General features: G+C 45.8%; 1 protein-coding gene across 3 annotated transcripts in view; it reads left to right on the forward strand.

Annotated features, from left to right (window-relative positions):
- The window catches only part of OSBPL7 (oxysterol binding protein like 7), a 283,616-nt gene that overhangs the window by 174,536 nt on the left and 90,798 nt on the right, over positions 1-18,282 (forward strand). For all 3 annotated transcript variants that reach the window (XM_086924301.1, XM_086924303.1, XM_086924302.1), the window contains 4 exons: positions 753-843; positions 2,280-2,527; positions 2,928-3,065; positions 13,480-13,543. In XM_086924301.1, coding sequence (XP_086780427.1) covers positions 753-843; positions 2,280-2,527; positions 2,928-3,065; positions 13,480-13,543 — 541 coding nt within the window. The remainder of the gene's footprint in view (positions 1-752; positions 844-2,279; positions 2,528-2,927; positions 3,066-13,479; positions 13,544-18,282) is intronic.

Genomic DNA, 18,282 nt, shown 5'->3' on the forward strand with positions numbered 1-18,282 from the left:
CACAGCTTGTATTAAGCCGGTCCACAGTACATCAAGATTTAGGTTGATAAGCCCAAATAGACTGTGAAGCCTCGGGAATGGTGCAGGGCAAGGCATGGTCTGGTGCATGATGGCTTCATGACCATTCTTATTTTAGTTCACAGCTTCTGGGAGTGATTAGAAGCGCTTGCAGGTATATTTAGAACCTCGTCCTTTATCTGGACGCGGAGGTGACTAATTTCAGTCCATTCGTCACCACATGGGAATGACCCATCCGTGTGTACTTAAAGTAAACCGCTGCTTCTCCCTCCATGTTTGTGGAATATTCCCCACAAAACACTTCTATGCAGCATAGGTCTCCGAAATTAAGCAATTTAAACTTCGAATACCCAAACCTTGCCTCCCGGTACCATTGCTAACTCTCGTTTCCCTACAAGGTTTGGAGACTAAATCTTTTTGCCCACTGCATACAATCCCCCAAAACTGCATGAGACCATTGGAGTTTGATGTTAGAAAGGTTGCTTTATGTGCATTGTGAAGTCACAGAAGCCAACATTGAAGCAGTCTTTGAAGGTGAATGTCGAGCTCGCTTCCATATGAGCATGCTATTCCAAAAGACAAACTCAAACTGCAACAAAAGGCCCTGGGTGAAACATTTCAGGTCAGTTGCACATATTCGCAGATGCGTCGCTTCCTCCCTCAACCCTTCATTGTCCTGCTTTCCTCAGAGCTTCATCTTTAAATCGCCTCTTTCTTCTGCTTCTCTATCGTAGGTGTCTGACGATGAATCCTGCATCAGCGAGGCTGTCCACAGCCTATCGGGAGATGGACCGGTCATAGTAGCCCCGGCACTTGCACAAAAAGGTTTGTAATGCTAGTGAAGGTTCTAGAGGAAATGGAGATTTCTCATTGAGGGAATGCGGAATGCAGGCTATAATGTTCTTTCTCACCAGGGGTTAGCTACCACAGGGAAGTAACCCTTAAAAAGTAATGTTTCTTCTCATTTTTTCTTACATAGCATCTACCTGCATGTTTTAATGGCAAAGACGGGCTGTTTTTTTTATTGTCTGGTTGCAGTAATCAGGCTAAAAAATAACTAGACACTGTGCCCTCATTTACATGAGATGTCACAGCTGCTACCAGCAGCCTAAAACATAGTTAACAAGGTATTTCAAAAGCAAATGCTTGTAAAGAAAAAGGTCGAACAAATAAAACACTAACATGGTGCACACTGGGCGCAGTTTATTCAGGTGCAGCAGCTCCGGCAAATCATTAGCAGCAAGTGGAGTTAAAAGAAAATCGGGCACTAGTATTAATGTCAAAAGCAGAGTAGAAAACAATGGTTTTGCATTTAGTAAAGTAAAGGTTTTACAACAAAACCTGAATGTAAAATAAGATGTTCTAAATCGAAGACCTCAGAACCAAAAGTGTGTTGCCATGAGCTGCCAAAAAGTTTTTCAGAAGTAGTTGGCAAAAAGAGTGCATTTAAACGCAATGGCTAAGCCTGGAGAAAAATAGCTAATCGAGGAGGTTTTGTCAAATGATGAGCCAGCAAATTGTCACCATAACCTCATTAGATGAATTCACCAAGGAAGTAAAATCAGTATTTAGGAACACCTTTTAATAGACTTTATATGTATGAGTACTAAATACACATATAATATTTGTAATCGTGAAATGCTTATTTCCCAAAAAACATTCCCTGGATGTCCCTGGCTTATGATCTCTAGTAGGGATTGACAACATGGATTCTTAAGCAGCTCGGTACTAGCAGACCTCTTTCTAGATTTCTTTCTTTTGTTCTCCTGAACAACTTGGCAGCTCTCCTTCGAAAATTAGATTTTATGCCCACTTTGGGGCATGGATGGATGCTCACGTTACGTAAAAAGTGCGGCGTAGCTTTAGACTAATAAAACTGAAAACAGCCTAGAGCGAGGAACACATTAAGTAGTCACACAGAAATAATTTGATTTCCCTTGTTAAAGGCACACATTATTGCTTGGCAGCAAACCTGTTCCTTATGATTGCCTCATACAGCTGCATTGTGCAGGTATTCTCTCACAGTGAAAGTGGTGCCCAATGCATTTTATTACACAGTATTCTGTTAATGAGTAGTGTGATGAATAGAAAACGATGCACGAAGAGCATGAATTGGGAATTATGAAGAGGATGTGGCGTAGAGAGTGATGATGAAGTGGATGCATGATGGAGGATGGATGGAGTGCAATAAGAGGCCATGAGTGTATGAAGGGAAGGTAATGGTGACTTTTACCTCTTGATCACCCATCATGTCTCCATAGAAACCACAGCAGTGTCCCTGCCTGTGGGCATCCCTCGCCGGAGTTCCCTTCCAGCTCCCAGTGTGCACTCCAGTGATGTCAGCCTCTGGAATATTCTGCGCAATAACATCGGGAAGGACCTATCCAAGGTGTCGATGCCGGTTCAGCTGAACGAACCCCTTAACACCCTGCAGAGACTCTGCGAGGAGCTGGAGTACAGCACACTGCTGGACATGGCCAGCCAGTCCCAGGACCCATGTGAGCGCATGGTAAGTGCACATGCGTCTCCTTCCTGCCTGTGAGTGTAGAGTGAATTCCCTCACATCGCGCCCCCAGCCAATCCAATGACCAGTGTTATGTGTGATGAGTACACCCACATTGTTCCACAAAATCTCAGGGCACCTGTGAATTCACAGGGAGACCTTGCCTAATTAACCCTAGCTAGTCTAGGAACCTCCCCAAGTACAAGGTGAGTGCAGCCAATCTGAGTGATGTACTGTAGCACACCCAGCAGACCAAGCCCCACTACAGCCTGCTAGATATGCTAAGCAGTAACTCTGTAGACTATTGCAAGCCACTGGTCAGGCCACTGCTCAAATAGGATTTTGTCAAAACATCTCCTTGCTGTATGATGTAACTGCAGCTCTCTCTTTTGCTTCTCTCTTTCAGGTCTGCGTTGCTGCTTTTGCAGTGTCTGCCTATGCCTCAACCTACCACCGGGCAGGAAGCAAGCCCTTTAACCCTGTCCTGGGAGAGACCTATGAGAGCGACCGACCAGACAAGGGCTTCCGCTTCATCAGTGAGCAGGTGGTGACCAATAACATGAGGCAGCATGCATGAAACAATATTTAGCAAAGCAGGCAGTGAGCACTGAAATGTTTCGTTTTTTTGTGTGTAAATGTTCGCTTCTAATCAAACCTACCAGAAAACAATGAAAACTAACCAGATGAATCACTGACTACCGAGCACGTAGAGCAGGCACTGACCATTGTTTTCATGTAGGGCCTTGAGACCCTAAAGCGTGAATAGTCGCATTTTACTAGAAACTGATTGTAGAAGACTGACTAATGGCCAAGCCAAAATGACACTGACCAATCACCATACAGTGCAGGCACTGGGCAGTGATCAAACGGGTTAAGTACTAACCACTGACCACACTGACCACACTGACCAATGCCTGCACAGAACAGGTTTCTGACCAGTAATCACGCAGAGTTTGCTCTGGCCCATTACCAAACAGGAAAGCCACTAACAAATGGTCCTTTAGAGTAGATATGAACCACTGACTGATGACTGAAGAGCAGGTACAGACCAACAAATGAAGGGCACAGGATCCCGCTCATTGCAGACCGATTTTAGAGCAAGTTCTGACCAATGAGTGAACATTGGAAAGCATAGAGCAAGCACTGCTAGTGTCTGGCTGCTAGTCTCTGGCAAAGAGAGAAGTATGGGATACGCCTAGTGACGTTTGGGTAGTTCCTCTGTTAAAAGTGAATAATTGTCTAAATGTGAATGTCCCATTTCATAAGAAAACCCTTATTAGTTAGTCTGGACCCAGTTTCTGGAACATTTAGAAAGATAGTAATCTTGTTTGTGTCAGGGTTGCAGTTAAAAGTTGTGCTTTGGCGAACATAGACATGGTGGACCAGGTTCACAAAGGTACGTTGACATGTGTAGATCTACTACTGCGCCTAGGTGCAAGTCTACATGTTTTGCCACCATTTCCAAGTATAGATTCAAAATAAAGTGCAGACTTGCATGTCTCCACACCCTCAAGTCAAGGGATGGAAACATCTAAGACTGACTTTATGAATGCAAAGTTATTCCTAATATAGTACTACTAAAGTGCTAAAAAATTTATTTAGTTTGTGAATCGGGCTCAAAGTGTGGGTGCTGAGGGGTGTGTTGGACTTAGTGGCTGTTTTTGACACCAGGGATCAAGGAATCCCTTCGGATGAAAGCAGATTTTCGTGACCTGGGTGTTAACACCCTGCTGTTGGCTTCAATAACTCTTTGAAGATCATACCTATGGCCAATGGTGGAAGATAAGACATCATCTGATGGAAGAGAGGGAGGTGTAGGAGGCGCAGGATCTCACACATGAGAACAAAGTACTTCTTTGTTATACCCCGAGGGCTTCAAGTGTAATTTCTCACGTGCATTCAGGTGATGCACAACTGTGCCTAGGACTGTCATGTGATATCATGGAGTCTCTCAGGAGGTGTGGTGCATTTATATGGCCAGAGTGAAAAATGGATGTAACAGATAAAATGCCTGACTTTAGTAACTTTCGTAAAAGCTGCCATAATCATGCTTGTTAACTAAACCGGGTTCATAGTTCTTCCTTTGTAAGGCATTAATAATGCTTCCTTAGATAAATGAAAATCTCGCCAATATGCAGCAACTAGTTTATCTACAATAAATTCTAAGTTATGAAGCAGGTTTTAAACATAATGTAATGGCTCTCAGCTGTCAATGACGGTGACATTCCAAAGACTAAGCTGTAAAGGAAAGAGGTTGTCAGTGATCTTAAGCTTTAGACATATCTCCTTAAAGGTTTGTGGTCCATGGGCCATGGGCCAAATGGATGCAGTAAGTTGCTTCAAGAAGTTCAGGGGCCAGCATGCCTGACCTTGTAAAATGCACAAATTGTATACATCTATGAGTGTGTATATGTATTATGTGGATCGCTTGTTTTATTGCCGCAACACCTTAATTTTGAAGACCACGCCATCGTCACTTTCATTGTTGTTGTACATGTCAAGGAGAATATAATTGAAACTTTATGAAATGCAAAGGCCTCTGTAGTTCTCTAGATGCGTGACATATCTGCAGATTTAAGTAGCAACAAGCCTGAATATGTAACACAGACCTGTAATTAAATGAGACCCTTGGAACCATTGTTCTGTTCTCCCCATTAAGCCTCAGGTATCACGTCATGCTGCCAGTTGCTTCCCAGAGCCATATCGGTCCTAATTGGGCTGACACTGGTCTTTGATCGGACCTATACGCCGGTCTCCGATCCAGAGACAAGTTTGGCTATATCTCAGCCAATATCTTGCTATGAGATCATTAAGCAAGAAACAACAAAGGGCTGGCTCTGATCAGTAAGGCTGAGCCAATTAATAAACCAACAAAATAGAGTTGCCAGTAGAGGCTCTACCTTACCTGTCTACAAAAGCTCTTGGCTACCATTTTTTGAACCTTGAGCATATTGTTGTACATTACTTTATAACATCAATCTCAAACTTGAAATGTTTTCGCAGAAATATAAGAATGTACCTATAAAATAGTTGGTTCAAATGTTTTGCAAATATTTGTAGACATTGGTATTTGTTCTTAACTTTTTCTCTTTAATTCCTTTCCCTTCCCCAAGTATGTATACATGTTGATTGCCTGTGATATGCATGAATATAGAATGAATGGTTGAATGTTTGACCAATGTCCTCATGTCCCACGTGTTTTTGTAAAAAAATTTGTTGTGCATCAAAGAATTTAAAACAGAGATATATGTTTGAAATTTTTTTTTTGAATAAAAATACTATTAAATAGTACTTCCCCATTTCTGATCTTTTGTTCAGGTCTTTGGTGGTTAGTGGTCTTTTGAAATTATGTATATCAGTACTGGCAACTCTATTTTGTTGGTTTATGAGATCATTAAGGCACAGGCAGTTGGATTGAAATGTTCTCTGAGAGTGCCTGCACTAGTACTTCAGCATCCGGAGGCAGTGTTTCGGTCAGACTCAGATGTACAGAAAATTCATAATGACCCACATGGTCATCTGCTTATGGTTGAAACTAAGGCTACTCTTCTAAAATCATCTTGTAACATAGCCTTCACCTTCAGGGCCTTTGATGCCCTTCAATGAAACCCTGATACACACACTGGCTGACTTCCAGCAGTGTTAAGTATTCAGAGAAGAGTGCTGTCCTGTTGTTGGGCATCAAAGACCTGTTCTGGGTGACCCAACTTTGTGACTGCACGCCCTTCACAAGGGAGCATAGCCAGCAAAGTGAATTCAAATGTCTTTCCTTCTGCTCCTCCTGATCGAGAATCTAAATGATGGACTTGGTAATATAGGGTGGTCTCTGTCTATCTGCCTGCTGGGTTTTAAACTCTTTGAAAATAGTCTGCCTGCTAGGCATATGCACCCACGCTCTCTGGGTCATATGGAGCAAGATCCTGCCTGCCCTCCTTGAGGGGTTTAAAAATACTTTTGTCAGACGATTAACAGAATGGAGCAAATTACAACTTGCGGTCTGGACACAACAGACTGTGTAGATCGCGCAATGGAAACTAGCTAAGTTATTCGTCATCCTGCTTGGTTGCATGTCACTGGTTTATCAAGTGATGCACGGCCATCCCTCGTAGACAGGAGCCCAAAGAGGATGGTGGGCACAGGCCATTTTTGGATCTTCGGTTCCTGAGTGCTTCCCTTCGAACGGTTAAATTCAAGATGCTAACCTTAGCCCGGGTCGTCTTTGTTCCAAAGAAACTAAACTGAAGTGCAGCCGCTGACCAGTGGCTGAAAGCAAGTGCTGATTAATGACTGAAGAGAGCTGGAACTGAGCTGGAACTGACCAACAAAGAAAGAGCAAGTACTGGGAAATGAGTGACTAATACCTGAAGAGAACATGTCAGGCCAGTGGTTGAAAAGATTTTGTATTCCCAGTGAAGGTGAGGTGATTTGTCTGAGGTTGCCCTTCCTCTACCTATGTCAGTCTTCTCTAAACACTGTGTTCGAGGCATGTGGGCTGCTGAATTCATATCTGTGCATAGATCGCCGCCTAGTGTTGGGTCCGGATGATTGCACATTGTTGTCCCGGAAGAGTCTTCGAAGTATCACGAGATAGGTGGCTCCTCCCCCGGACTACAGTGCGCATGGGCATCCTCTCGATCCTCAGATTGTTTTTTCCGCCATTGGGTTAGAATGTAACTCTAAATACCCGCACATCGATGTACACCCTGTGTGCAACAAGTGCTTCTCACCGGAGCACAATGAAGACAGCTATCTACCTTGTGCTAGATTCAGGTCAAAGAAGACGCTTAGACTCTGACGTGCAGCGAGGCAAACTATGTCGAAGCCAGCACCCGACCCAGTGAATATCTTCAACGCAGAAGACGATGAGGTCGTCGAGACTGAGGATCCAGAACAGATGTCTGATCCTGGCTCGGAGCATGACTCCACCTATTATGAAGATGACGAGAACGTCGAGGATCAAAACGTCGTCGAGGTAAGGGACGACGTATCCCCCATCGGAGCCGTTGATGACGACTCAAGCGATGAACCAGACCCAGCAGGGCCCGAAACAGACACTCAAAGACTTCCAAGGGCTCAGGTTGAGGCATCGCCAGAAGGCCTTAGCCAAGATCTTCAGGAACATTCTATAGCCCCACGTCAAGGCCCGGCTAAGAATCCATCACATGAGCCATCGGTCCAGTTGCTAAAAACAAAACCGAAAGCCCTAGAGTCAAAATCGAAACCGAAACTGCTGAAATCAGTCTTCGGGTAGAAGAGCTCCAACACATCGGAGTCGACTAACAAAAGGGGTGTCGACGACCCTGCGGGGTCGAAGGTGAAGAGTGTTGAGCCGAAGATCGGTGCGCTAAAGTCCACCATCAAATCTAAGCACGTCGAGCCGACGAAGTCAACGTCGACGGACAGCGACACAAACAAAGGACTCAAGTCTCGGAAGCTTCTCGATCCGAAGCATCTGGTCGACAGACCCCAGCTCATCAAAGGCCTTGAGTCAAAATCCAAAAGCGCCTCGAAATACCACGTCGAGCCGAAACAAAAAAGCGCACCTCCGACGCCACAAGCGCCAAACTTGACGCAAGGACATAAACTTACTGGCGACAAGGCAAAATTGGTCGGGGCTCCATCGACGCCGGCCCCTAAAGAAGGTAGGTCTGTCTAAAGACAATGTGCTGCCGATAAAATTCGGCCTGCCCCCGACTGCACGCCCTAAGGCGCTCGATCCGAAGACTGGGGTCGAAACAACCAAGAAGGTGTCGTTGGGGAAAAAGGACACATCCTCTGGAGGAGGATGTTTTGTATCAGGAGCCCTCGTATGATGACCAGTCAAAGCTTCATATCGACTCCGAATCTGGTAGACTGACTATCTATCAAAGAAAGATAAGGTCAAAACATCTGCTGGAATCATACAAAATCCCACTCCAGAAGAAGAGGGATTCTTCTAAGTAGCCTTTCCTTTTTGAGACTATAAGGTACCATGGCCAAGACACTTCTGCAGACTCTCCAACACACACTACTGAGGATATGGGGTATGACTATGATGAACAATATCATTACCCTGTGGACACGGATCAGGATGACCAGACTCAGGCCTGGACGGACCCTGCTGACCAAGGGGAGTCACAAACTATTCCGGATACTCCCTCTTATCCTGTTAAAACCTCCCCAACGGAAGATACGGCTGCGTTCAACGCGTTAATTGAAAGGGCAGCAATAAATCATGATGTGGACATGCACGCTGACCCAGTTGAGGAGGACTTCCTATTCGACACTTTCTCCACTTCGGAGAAATCTGTTAAAACTTTACCAATGCTAAAAGGTGTCCTTAAACACGCTGGGGACATTTTCAAAGAAACCACTAGAGCAAGGGTTATCAACCCCAGGATTGAAAGAAAATACGGACCGGTGCCTGTGGACCCTACATATATTAGGGGGCAGTTGCCATTGGACTCGCTGGTGGTCTCAAATGCTCGTAAGCGGGCCAACTCGCAAACTACGGGTGATGCGCCTCCTCCAGACAAGGAATCAAAAGTATTGGAGGCTTCAGGGAAAAGGGTGGCTGCTCAAGCAGCTAATATCTGGAGAATTTCCAATACACAGGCTCTATTAGCCAGATACAAAAGGGCGCATTATGACACTTTAGAGCAACTGCTTCAACATTTGCCAGAGGCCTACAAAGAGGGTGCAGAAATGCTCATCCAAGAAGGGAAGCTCATAACAAACTCATCCATCAAATGCGCGCTAGACGCAGCAGACACTGCAGCCAGGGCCATCAAAACAAGTGTCATGCTCAGGAGACATGCTTGGTTGCGAATCTCTGGATTCAAACCTGAAATTCAGACCACATTACTAAATCAGCCTGTAAACCCTGATTTTTTTATTTGGTCCTTATGCGGACACAATCTTAGAAAAGATTAAAAAAGACCGAGACAGCCAAGTCTATGGGTGCCCTGCAGTCCCAACAGTTCAGGGGTGGTTCCTTTCGTCGCTCCAGTAACAGAGGAGCCACGCGAGGCCAGGCATCACAACAAAGTACATGTAATAAAGGAAGCACGCAGGCCACCTATAATAAGAACAATAGAGGTGGATACCGTGGAAACAGCAGCTAAGGCAGAGGACGAGGGAACAACAACACCAGGTCCTCCGCCAATAATAAACAGTGACGTCTTGTCACTGCCCCCGGACTATGTAACACCGGTCGGGGGGAGATTACAACAGTTCCTGCCAGTCTGGGAGAGCATCACCACAGACAGGTGGGTGAGGCAACTTATTCAGTACGGCTATTGTCTAGAGCTCACTTCCACTCCACCCAACATACCCCCAAGACACCGTCCTATGTCCGCAGAGCACATAGACTTATTGCAGCAAAAAGTTATCAGCATGCTGCAAAAGGGGGCCATACAACTCGTCCCCGTACAAGAACAAGGCACAGGGGTATACTCTCTGTACTTCTTAATACCTAAAAAGGATGGGTCTCTCAGGCCAATACTGGACCTCAGGCCCTTGAACCAATACATCTTGTCAGAACATTTTCACATGCTCACCTTACAACAAGTTCTGCCGTTGCTCACTCAGGGAGACTTCCTGGCAAAGCGAGACCTAAAGGACGCATACTTCCACATACCAATACATCCTGCACACAGGAAGTATCCCCGGTTTACCTTACAAAATCAATATTACCAGTTCAAGGTACTACCTTTCGGAGTGACAACGGCTCCCAGGGTGTTTACTAAGTGTCTGGCAACGGTAGCAGCGCACTTAAGAAGAAACCATGTCCACGTCTATCCATATCGGGATGACTGGCTTATCCCAGCAAAGTCAGTCCAGCAATGTTCCAGCCACATGTCTCACACTATTCACCTCCTCCACAGCCTCGGATTCTCATTAAACTACCCAAAGTCCCATCTCCAGCCCACCCACGTACAACAGTACCTGGGGGCAACTATAGACACTCTGATAGCAAGGGCACAGCCAAACTCAGCAAGAATCAACAGCATTCAATTACTGATTCAGAAATTCAGACCCCTACACTCGCTCCCAGCGAGGGTGTTTATGCAGTTGATAGGCATGATGGCCTCCTGCATATTCATAGTCCCTCACGCGAGACTACACATGCGTCCGCTTCAGGAGTGCTTAGCACGGCAGTGGAACCAGGCTCGGGGACAATTAAAAGACCTAGTGTTGGTGACCGGTCTAGCATATCACTCTCTGCATTGGTGGAACCCACAAAACCTATGCAGGGGACGACCGTTCCAGGAGCCTGTGCCACAAATAGTGCTGACAACAGACTCATCTCTCCTGGGCTGGGGAGCGCATGTCCTCCATTACACAGTGCAGTGGCTATGGACGACACAGCAAAGGAAGATGCATATCAAGCTGTTGGAACTGATGGCAATCTTCATGGCAATGAAAGCGTTCAAGGTGCGTTTGTGCAACAATGTTGTGTTGATCCGGACGGATAACATGATTGCCATGTACTACATACAGAAGCAGGGAGGGACACACTCTCCGCAGTTGTCACACCTTGCGCAAAGCATGTGGAAGTGGGCCATTCAAAGGAACATATTCCTCATGGCGGAACACCTCCCAGGCAAAGACAACCAGATGGCGGATCTGCTCAGCAGGCACAGCCACCAGATGCACGAGTGGGAGATACATCCCTCAGTTCTGCACCTGTACTTCCCGCACTGGGGTCGCCCAGAGATAGACCTGTTCGCCGCAAGGGAAAACGCAAAATGCCAAAACCTTGCCGCTAAGTTTCCACATCCGCAGTCTCAGGGCAATGCGATATGGATGAACTGGTCAGGCAAGTTTGCGTATGCTTTCCCCCAGCCCCGCTCATACCACAAGTGGCACGCAAACTGCGACAACACTCCATGACACTCATCCTAGTTGCTCCAACGTGGGCGAGGCAACCATGGTACACCACGTTCCTAGAACTTTCTGTGGTGCCTCATCAAAGGCTGCGCCTAACTCCCAGTCTTTTAACGCAGAGCCATGTAGACATTCAGCACCCAGATCCGCGACAGTTGAACCTTGCAATCTGGTTCCTGAGGTCATAGAGTTTGGTTACCTTAACCTGCCTCCTGACTGTATGGATATTATCAAGGAGGCAAGAAGACCTACAACCAGAGCATGCTATGCGGCGAAGTGGAAGCGATTTGTCATCTATTGTACCAATAACGACATAAATCCGCTAGATGCATCCACTCAAAACATCATATGTTACCTGTTACATTTACATAGATGCAATCTAGCCTACAGCTCCATACGCATACATTTGGCTGCGGTGGCAGCTTATCTTCAGAACAGGCAACACCTTTCACTCTTCGGAGATCCTGATATTAAAGCTTTTATGGAGGGACTCAAACCAGTGATTCCTCCAAGACACCCACCTTCACCGGTCTGGAACCTCGATGTGGTTCTAACCAGACTAATGGGCCCACCGTTCGAACCTCTACACTGGTATGAGATTCAATTCCTAACGTGGAAGATGGCTTTCTTAGTGGCGATTACATCACTTAGTAGAGTTAGTGAGCTACAGGCCCTAACTATTCAGGAACCATTCATACAAATTCATGCAAATAGGGTGGTGCTGCGTACAAACCCTAAATTTATGCCGAAGGTGGTCCCTCAGTTTCACATCAATCAGACTATCGAACTGCCAGTGTTCTTCCCAAATCCAGAATCAGTGGCAGAAAGAGCTTTACATACCCTGGATGTTAAAAGAGCTCTCCTGTACTATCTAGACAGAACTAAACCTTTCAGGAAGACTAAGCAACTGTTTGTTGCCTTTTCACCACAGCACAAAGGCAACCCCATTTCCAAATCAGGTTTAGCCAGATGGATTGTCAAGTGCATTCAAATTTATCAGAAAGCTAAACTCACATTAACAGTCCCCTCAAGGGCGCACTCCACACGCAAGTTAGGGGCATCCATGGCTTTCCTGGGAAACATTCCTCTAGAAGACATTTGTAGAGCAGCCACATGGACTACCATACATACATTTACTAAACACTACTGCGTAGATGTACACTTCAAACAGAAAGCAGCTGTAGGATAGGCTGTACTCCAGAGTCTTTTTCAGGCTGCTGCAGCTGGCACGGGCAACCACCGCTAAGAGGGATACTGCTATACATTCTATGCACAGATATGAATTCAGCAGCCCATGCTACTTACCAGTATGCATCTGTTCTTGGCATGTAGAGCAGCTGACATTCATATCGCCCTCCCTCCTCCCCGGTGCCTGTCGCAGCTGTAGCACTCAGAATTATTCTGTAGCATGGACATCACTTACTGTATCATACTCCATCCCTGCCACAATGGCGAAAAACAATCTGAGGATGGAGAAGATGCCCATGCGCACTGTAGTCCGGGGGAGAAGCCACCTATCTCGTGATACTTCGAAGACTCTTCCAGGACAACAATGTGCAATAATCCGGACCCAACACTAGGCGGCGCTCTATGCGCAGATATGAATGTCAGCAGCCCTACATGCCAAGAACAGATGCATACTGGTAAGTAGCATATTCCTAACACTTCTATAAGTCATAGACAATTTGCTGACATAAAGGTGAAACTTTGCTGCTCTTTGGCAAGATGCTTAGGCAGACGTGACCTATTCCAAAACATGTCAGTGGCTACCACCCATGCCATACATGATTGTGTGGTCAGACACATCTTTCATTGATGGAGAAAGTCACCCTGGTCACGTTGTGGGTCCCTCTGTTCCTCATGCTGGCCTCCCTGCCAGTCGGTGTGTCTGTCACTGGTCTCCCTAAACTTCACTCCTGTTGCTTTTCTCACTGTCTGTCACCCCTTCTCCCCAAATAGCTGTTCCTACTGTCACTGGTTTGCTCCCTGATATTCATGCCTTTCTCCTCTGGATGTTAGAAATCACCTTGCTTTTGTAGCACAACTGGTATGTGCAGTTGCATCTGCTAACCTTTATTTCTTTCTTGCAGGTCTCGCATCATCCTGCAGTGTCTGCCTGCCATGCTGAATCTGACAACTATGTCTTCTGGCAAGGTAAGGTTCTTCTGAAGCATTGGCAGTGTCACACTCTATCACAAGCTATGCGAGACCCACGTGTCGGAGCAGGGCGCTCTTGACTTATTTTCCTCACAGTGATAGTCTTCTCTGTACCTCTGAGATACTGAATATCTCTAGGCCCTTCTTTCAGCAAGTTGTGAACTCTGAGCACAAGAGAGATCATACTACCTGTTTTGTGAATTTTACGTATTCACATTTATTTTATAAAGAACAGTGGTTATAGAAATGCAAGATTTCAATCTGAATTTAGCATTGTCATAGCAGAATCACATTGCATAGAACGAATGAACAAGTATAAACCATACAAATCAGCCCTCAAATTTGAAAAAAGCTCTACATTAAAAATTCCATGCAAGAGGAACCACGCTCAAGCACTTATTTTGGGCGCCCATACTGGTCAATCTCATATTGCCATAGAAACCCAGACCCATCAACCACACACCCCTTGGACTATAATTGGCAGCAGTGCAAAACCATTTCAGAAGCAATGTGACCCTCAAGTACCAGCAGCCAACACTTGGGTTGTAGGGCTTTCAGATGACTGATCTTTCCTAACTCCATATGCAATTTTTATGTGCAAAAAAGAAGCAGCTTACTCTTCTGCTAGAATCTTTCTCAAGGCCTATAAAGGAGATGCATGTACACCATTAACAGTATTGTACACTATAGAATACATCCTATGGAAAAGGCTGATGTCTGCAGTGCTCTAGGTTCAAAGCTATACACTTTATGCTTCCCTATCCATCAAGAGGGCCCATGAGAGTTTCCGCGTTAACTCCACCCAAGTACCTGCAATGAAGAAACTGCTTGTAGGTTACACAGCAGCTGGAAGGGTGGTTTAGTGAATAGCTACTTAGGGCATGACCTCATTACAGTTGGGCTTCCCTATCCAAGGCAAGGGCATTCCACAATGCTCCTCATTTTGGAAGGCTTCCTCTGTGTAGACTCTGGCTCCAATGAAACTGTCAGCCCCCAGAGAAGTAAAAAAAGAACACATTTCTAGTCCATAACACTAAGCCCTGGTTAAAGAAGTGCAAGATTAAAATCCAAAATGAATGTTGTTTAGGCATTATTTCAACACTTGAAAAAATTGGACAGGCACAGACTCAAACAATGCATTCTGTGTATTTGGAAACACATCTGAAAGTGTTCAAACCAGCCTCATAACCTTGTGGGGGGACTCTCCTGCACTCTCATATAAAACTGTAGATTACCCATTCCCCTGAACCAACCGCCCAGTCCTTGTGAACTGTAAAGGATGGCTGCGAGAAACAACTGGTGCACAAGATCCTAGCACCTCTGGAACCAAACACCCATGGCCATACCTGGGGAAAAACGTCTGCAAATTATTTAGCTGTCAGATTCATGTATTTAATATTTATGTTGATGAGCTGAAAGTCAACAATATTATCTTGCCGCGGTTGCTCCCTGGCCTAGCTAGCTTTCATCCTTCCCACATGTTTTATTGTGAATGTTATCTAATGTTACATCGATCCGTGTCCTGATCTGTCAATGTCAATGCCAGAAGTTCTTGTATAGGGCAGCTTATCACCGTAAGGTCTCAAGGCGCTTGCTTCATAAGAAACCAGAAAGAGAAGTGACAAGATAGACAAGGAGCTTAAAGAACACGGGGGGTCCTACCTGGGAAAAGCCAAGTTTTCAGTACTTTACGAAATTGCTGATGTTCCACAATGGAAAGAAGGTGAGAGGGCAGTTTATTCCAAAGTGTCGGGGCAAGGTAGGAAAAAGAGCGTTGGCCATACCTAGAGGAACGCACACAGGGTTGAGTCAGTAGAGACTTATTACTAGACCTTAAGAGCCTTTTCGGAACATACCGATTAAGTTTTTTTGGGAGGTAGCGGGGCCCTTTGTTGTACAGCGCATTATAGGCCAGGCACAAGATCTTAAATTGGCTTCTTTGTCGGATGGGAAGCCAATGCAACTTTTCCAAATGCGGCAAAGAAGCAGTTCTAGGCGGCATGTCCAGCACTAGTCTGGCTGCGGTATTCTGCAAAATTTGCAGCTTTGCCAGTAAGTCCCCATTTAGGCTGTGGTACAGGGCGTTACCATAATCAAGATGACTAATGATAAGGCCCTGCACCAAACGTTTTCTGGCCTCAATGGGGATCCATCCAAAGATCTATCTGAGGCGGCGCATTATGCCATAGCAGGTACCCGTCACCCTGGCTACTTGATTTTTCATAGACAGAGTGCTGTCAATTATGATTCCCAGGTTGCGGACTGCCGGCTTGGGGGTCGGGCATGCACCCAATTCAGCAGGCCACCACTCCCGAGTCCAACACCTCTCTGCCTTGCCAAACAAGATCATTTCTGTCTTGCCTGCGTTTAGTTGGAGCTTGTTTCCCCGCATCCAGCTGCTGATCTCGACCATGCAGTTTTTCAAACGGGTGCAGGTGTCAGCGGAATGTACACCGCACGTGGGTGTCATCCGCATATGACAGTTTCAAAGCCGAATGATTTGATGATTTTGGCCAATGGGGTCAGCAACGGACTCCGGATCGACCCTTGAGGTACACCCAAAGTCACAAGGCGACTGCCGGAGACCAGGGAGTCGACTCGAACAGTGGTAAGGCGACCAGTCAGATAGTCCTCAATCCACCCCAGGGCCCCCCTCTGACACCTATCTCCCACAGCCGTTGTTTCAAAATGCCGTGGGAAATGGTGTCAAAGGCCGCGGAGAGGTCCAGGAGGATGAGGACAGCCGAGTCGCCCCTATCCACCGCGAGTCTGATGTTATCCACTATCTCTACCACAGCCGTCTCAGTGCTGTGTGCCGCCCGAAAGCCGGACTGCGATTGGTCAAGAGCACCACACACTTCTATATAGGCCGCCAGTTGGTTGTTAACCCGAAGTTCAAACACTTTCCCAAAGAAAGGTAACAGCGATATTGGCCGATAATGGGATGGCAGAGTAGGATCATCCATCCAAAGGTTTCTTCAGAATTGGCTTTACTTGAGCGTGCTTCCATTTGAAGGGGACACATGCTCGCTCAAGCGAAGCATTAAATATAGCTGTAAGGGGTTCGGCTAACAGGGGCATGATTTTCGTACAGCGGCGGGGAGGGAACGGGTCTATGGGCGATCCTGATTTTATTGTACCAAGGCCTTTCATGGTCTCCTCGACAGTAATGGGGGTAAATTCAGTCAGATGAAAGGCCTTGCTACAGACCTCCCCGGGTGACAGCGTCACCAGACTACTAAGTGGCGGGGATTGATCCGGGTCTGAGATGGAAAAGCAGTATAAATTGTTTTGATTTTATTCTCAAAAAATACAGCCATTGACTCAACCCATTCTTGCGATGGACTGAACAAAGACTGCTCAGCGCGAGGGGACGAAAATTCCTTCAATATCTTATATAGCTCCTTACTGGAGCTTGCCGAGGTGTTAATACGTATTCATATAGTTAAGATGGAGCAGCTTATACTTGGCTCTATCCACCTCCGTTCTGGATATGCGCCAGTGGCGTTCTGCAGCTCTGCTAGCTAATTTGTCTTTCTTTAGATTGGTCGTAAACCATGGGGAAGCTGCCGATTTTGCTTTAACGGCAGTTTCAGGAATGGTTTGGTCTAAGGCTTGTAAGATGGAAGGCTCCAAATTAGTTACCATTTGCTCTAAAGAAGGAAGAGAACCATCTCCAGGTTTGAAGTGGGCCAGGAACGCTTCAGGTGTGAGTTTATGCCATGGGCGGATCCGCACTCTAATGTCATTCGCAGGGTAGATTAAAATCTTATACGGGAAACTAAACTTTAAAAGATAGTGATCCGTCCAGATCATGGGGAGAGGATCTTCCATACTGAGTTTAGAAGAGCTGGTAAAGATTAGGTCAAGGGTATGGCCCGCACAGTGGGTGGGGCCCATAACTCTTTGTATAAGACCCAGGCTTTCCATAGTGCTCATTAGGAGACCTGTCTCTGGGTCACCAGAAAGTTCCCCATGGTAAATAAAATCACCCAATAGGATGAAGTGCTCAGAGGCCAGGGCATGGGCAACTATTGTTTCAAATAATAAGTTAACAAAACCTGTTTTACTGGTCGGAGGCCTATACACTAAGGCAACACGCCAGCTGCCCATTTTGGACATTATCTTATAGATGATCTCTGACCCTGTGACAGAGAAATTGATCTGTTGTGAAAAAAATTACAAGGTTTGAAAACCACAAATGTGTGAGGCAGTGATCACAAGATATTTTCAGAGGTAGCGCAGGGGACATAGAAACTGCTCTGAGCTAGATGGAAGGTTTTATTTTGTGCCCTAGCTGCACTGTTTAAATTGTGACTCTGGCACAGTCTTATAGAGTCAACCATTTAGTGGAGCACTCTTTGGGTTCTCCTCACAACTGAGGTGCAGACCCCTTTGTTAGAGAAATGGTCTTTTTCCCCCAAGTTTCTTTTCTTCCACAGGCCTTGAGGCAGTCTATTCGCATTTTTATGCTACAGAAGTGATAGTGGTCTGGCGGTTGTGGTAATGATCTTCCCCGTGGATGGGCAGTAATGTCTTCCTGGGTCTGTGAATTCTCTTCTCTCTGTCTGGGTCTCTTCCCAAAAAGTAGACATCCTTATGTTCTTTAACTCTGTGATCAATGGGACAAAGGCAGTAAATTCATTGGAGGAGCAGCCAGTAATTAATAACCTTCCTAAATATGGAATGGTTTGGCTGGCCTTGGAATCGGAGTAGAGGGAATACTAGAGTTTGGT

This window comes from Lissotriton vulgaris, chromosome 5 (assembly GCF_964263255.1).
Source record: "Lissotriton vulgaris chromosome 5, aLisVul1.2, whole genome shotgun sequence".
NCBI classification, from domain to species: domain Eukaryota; kingdom Metazoa; phylum Chordata; class Amphibia; order Caudata; family Salamandridae; genus Lissotriton; species Lissotriton vulgaris.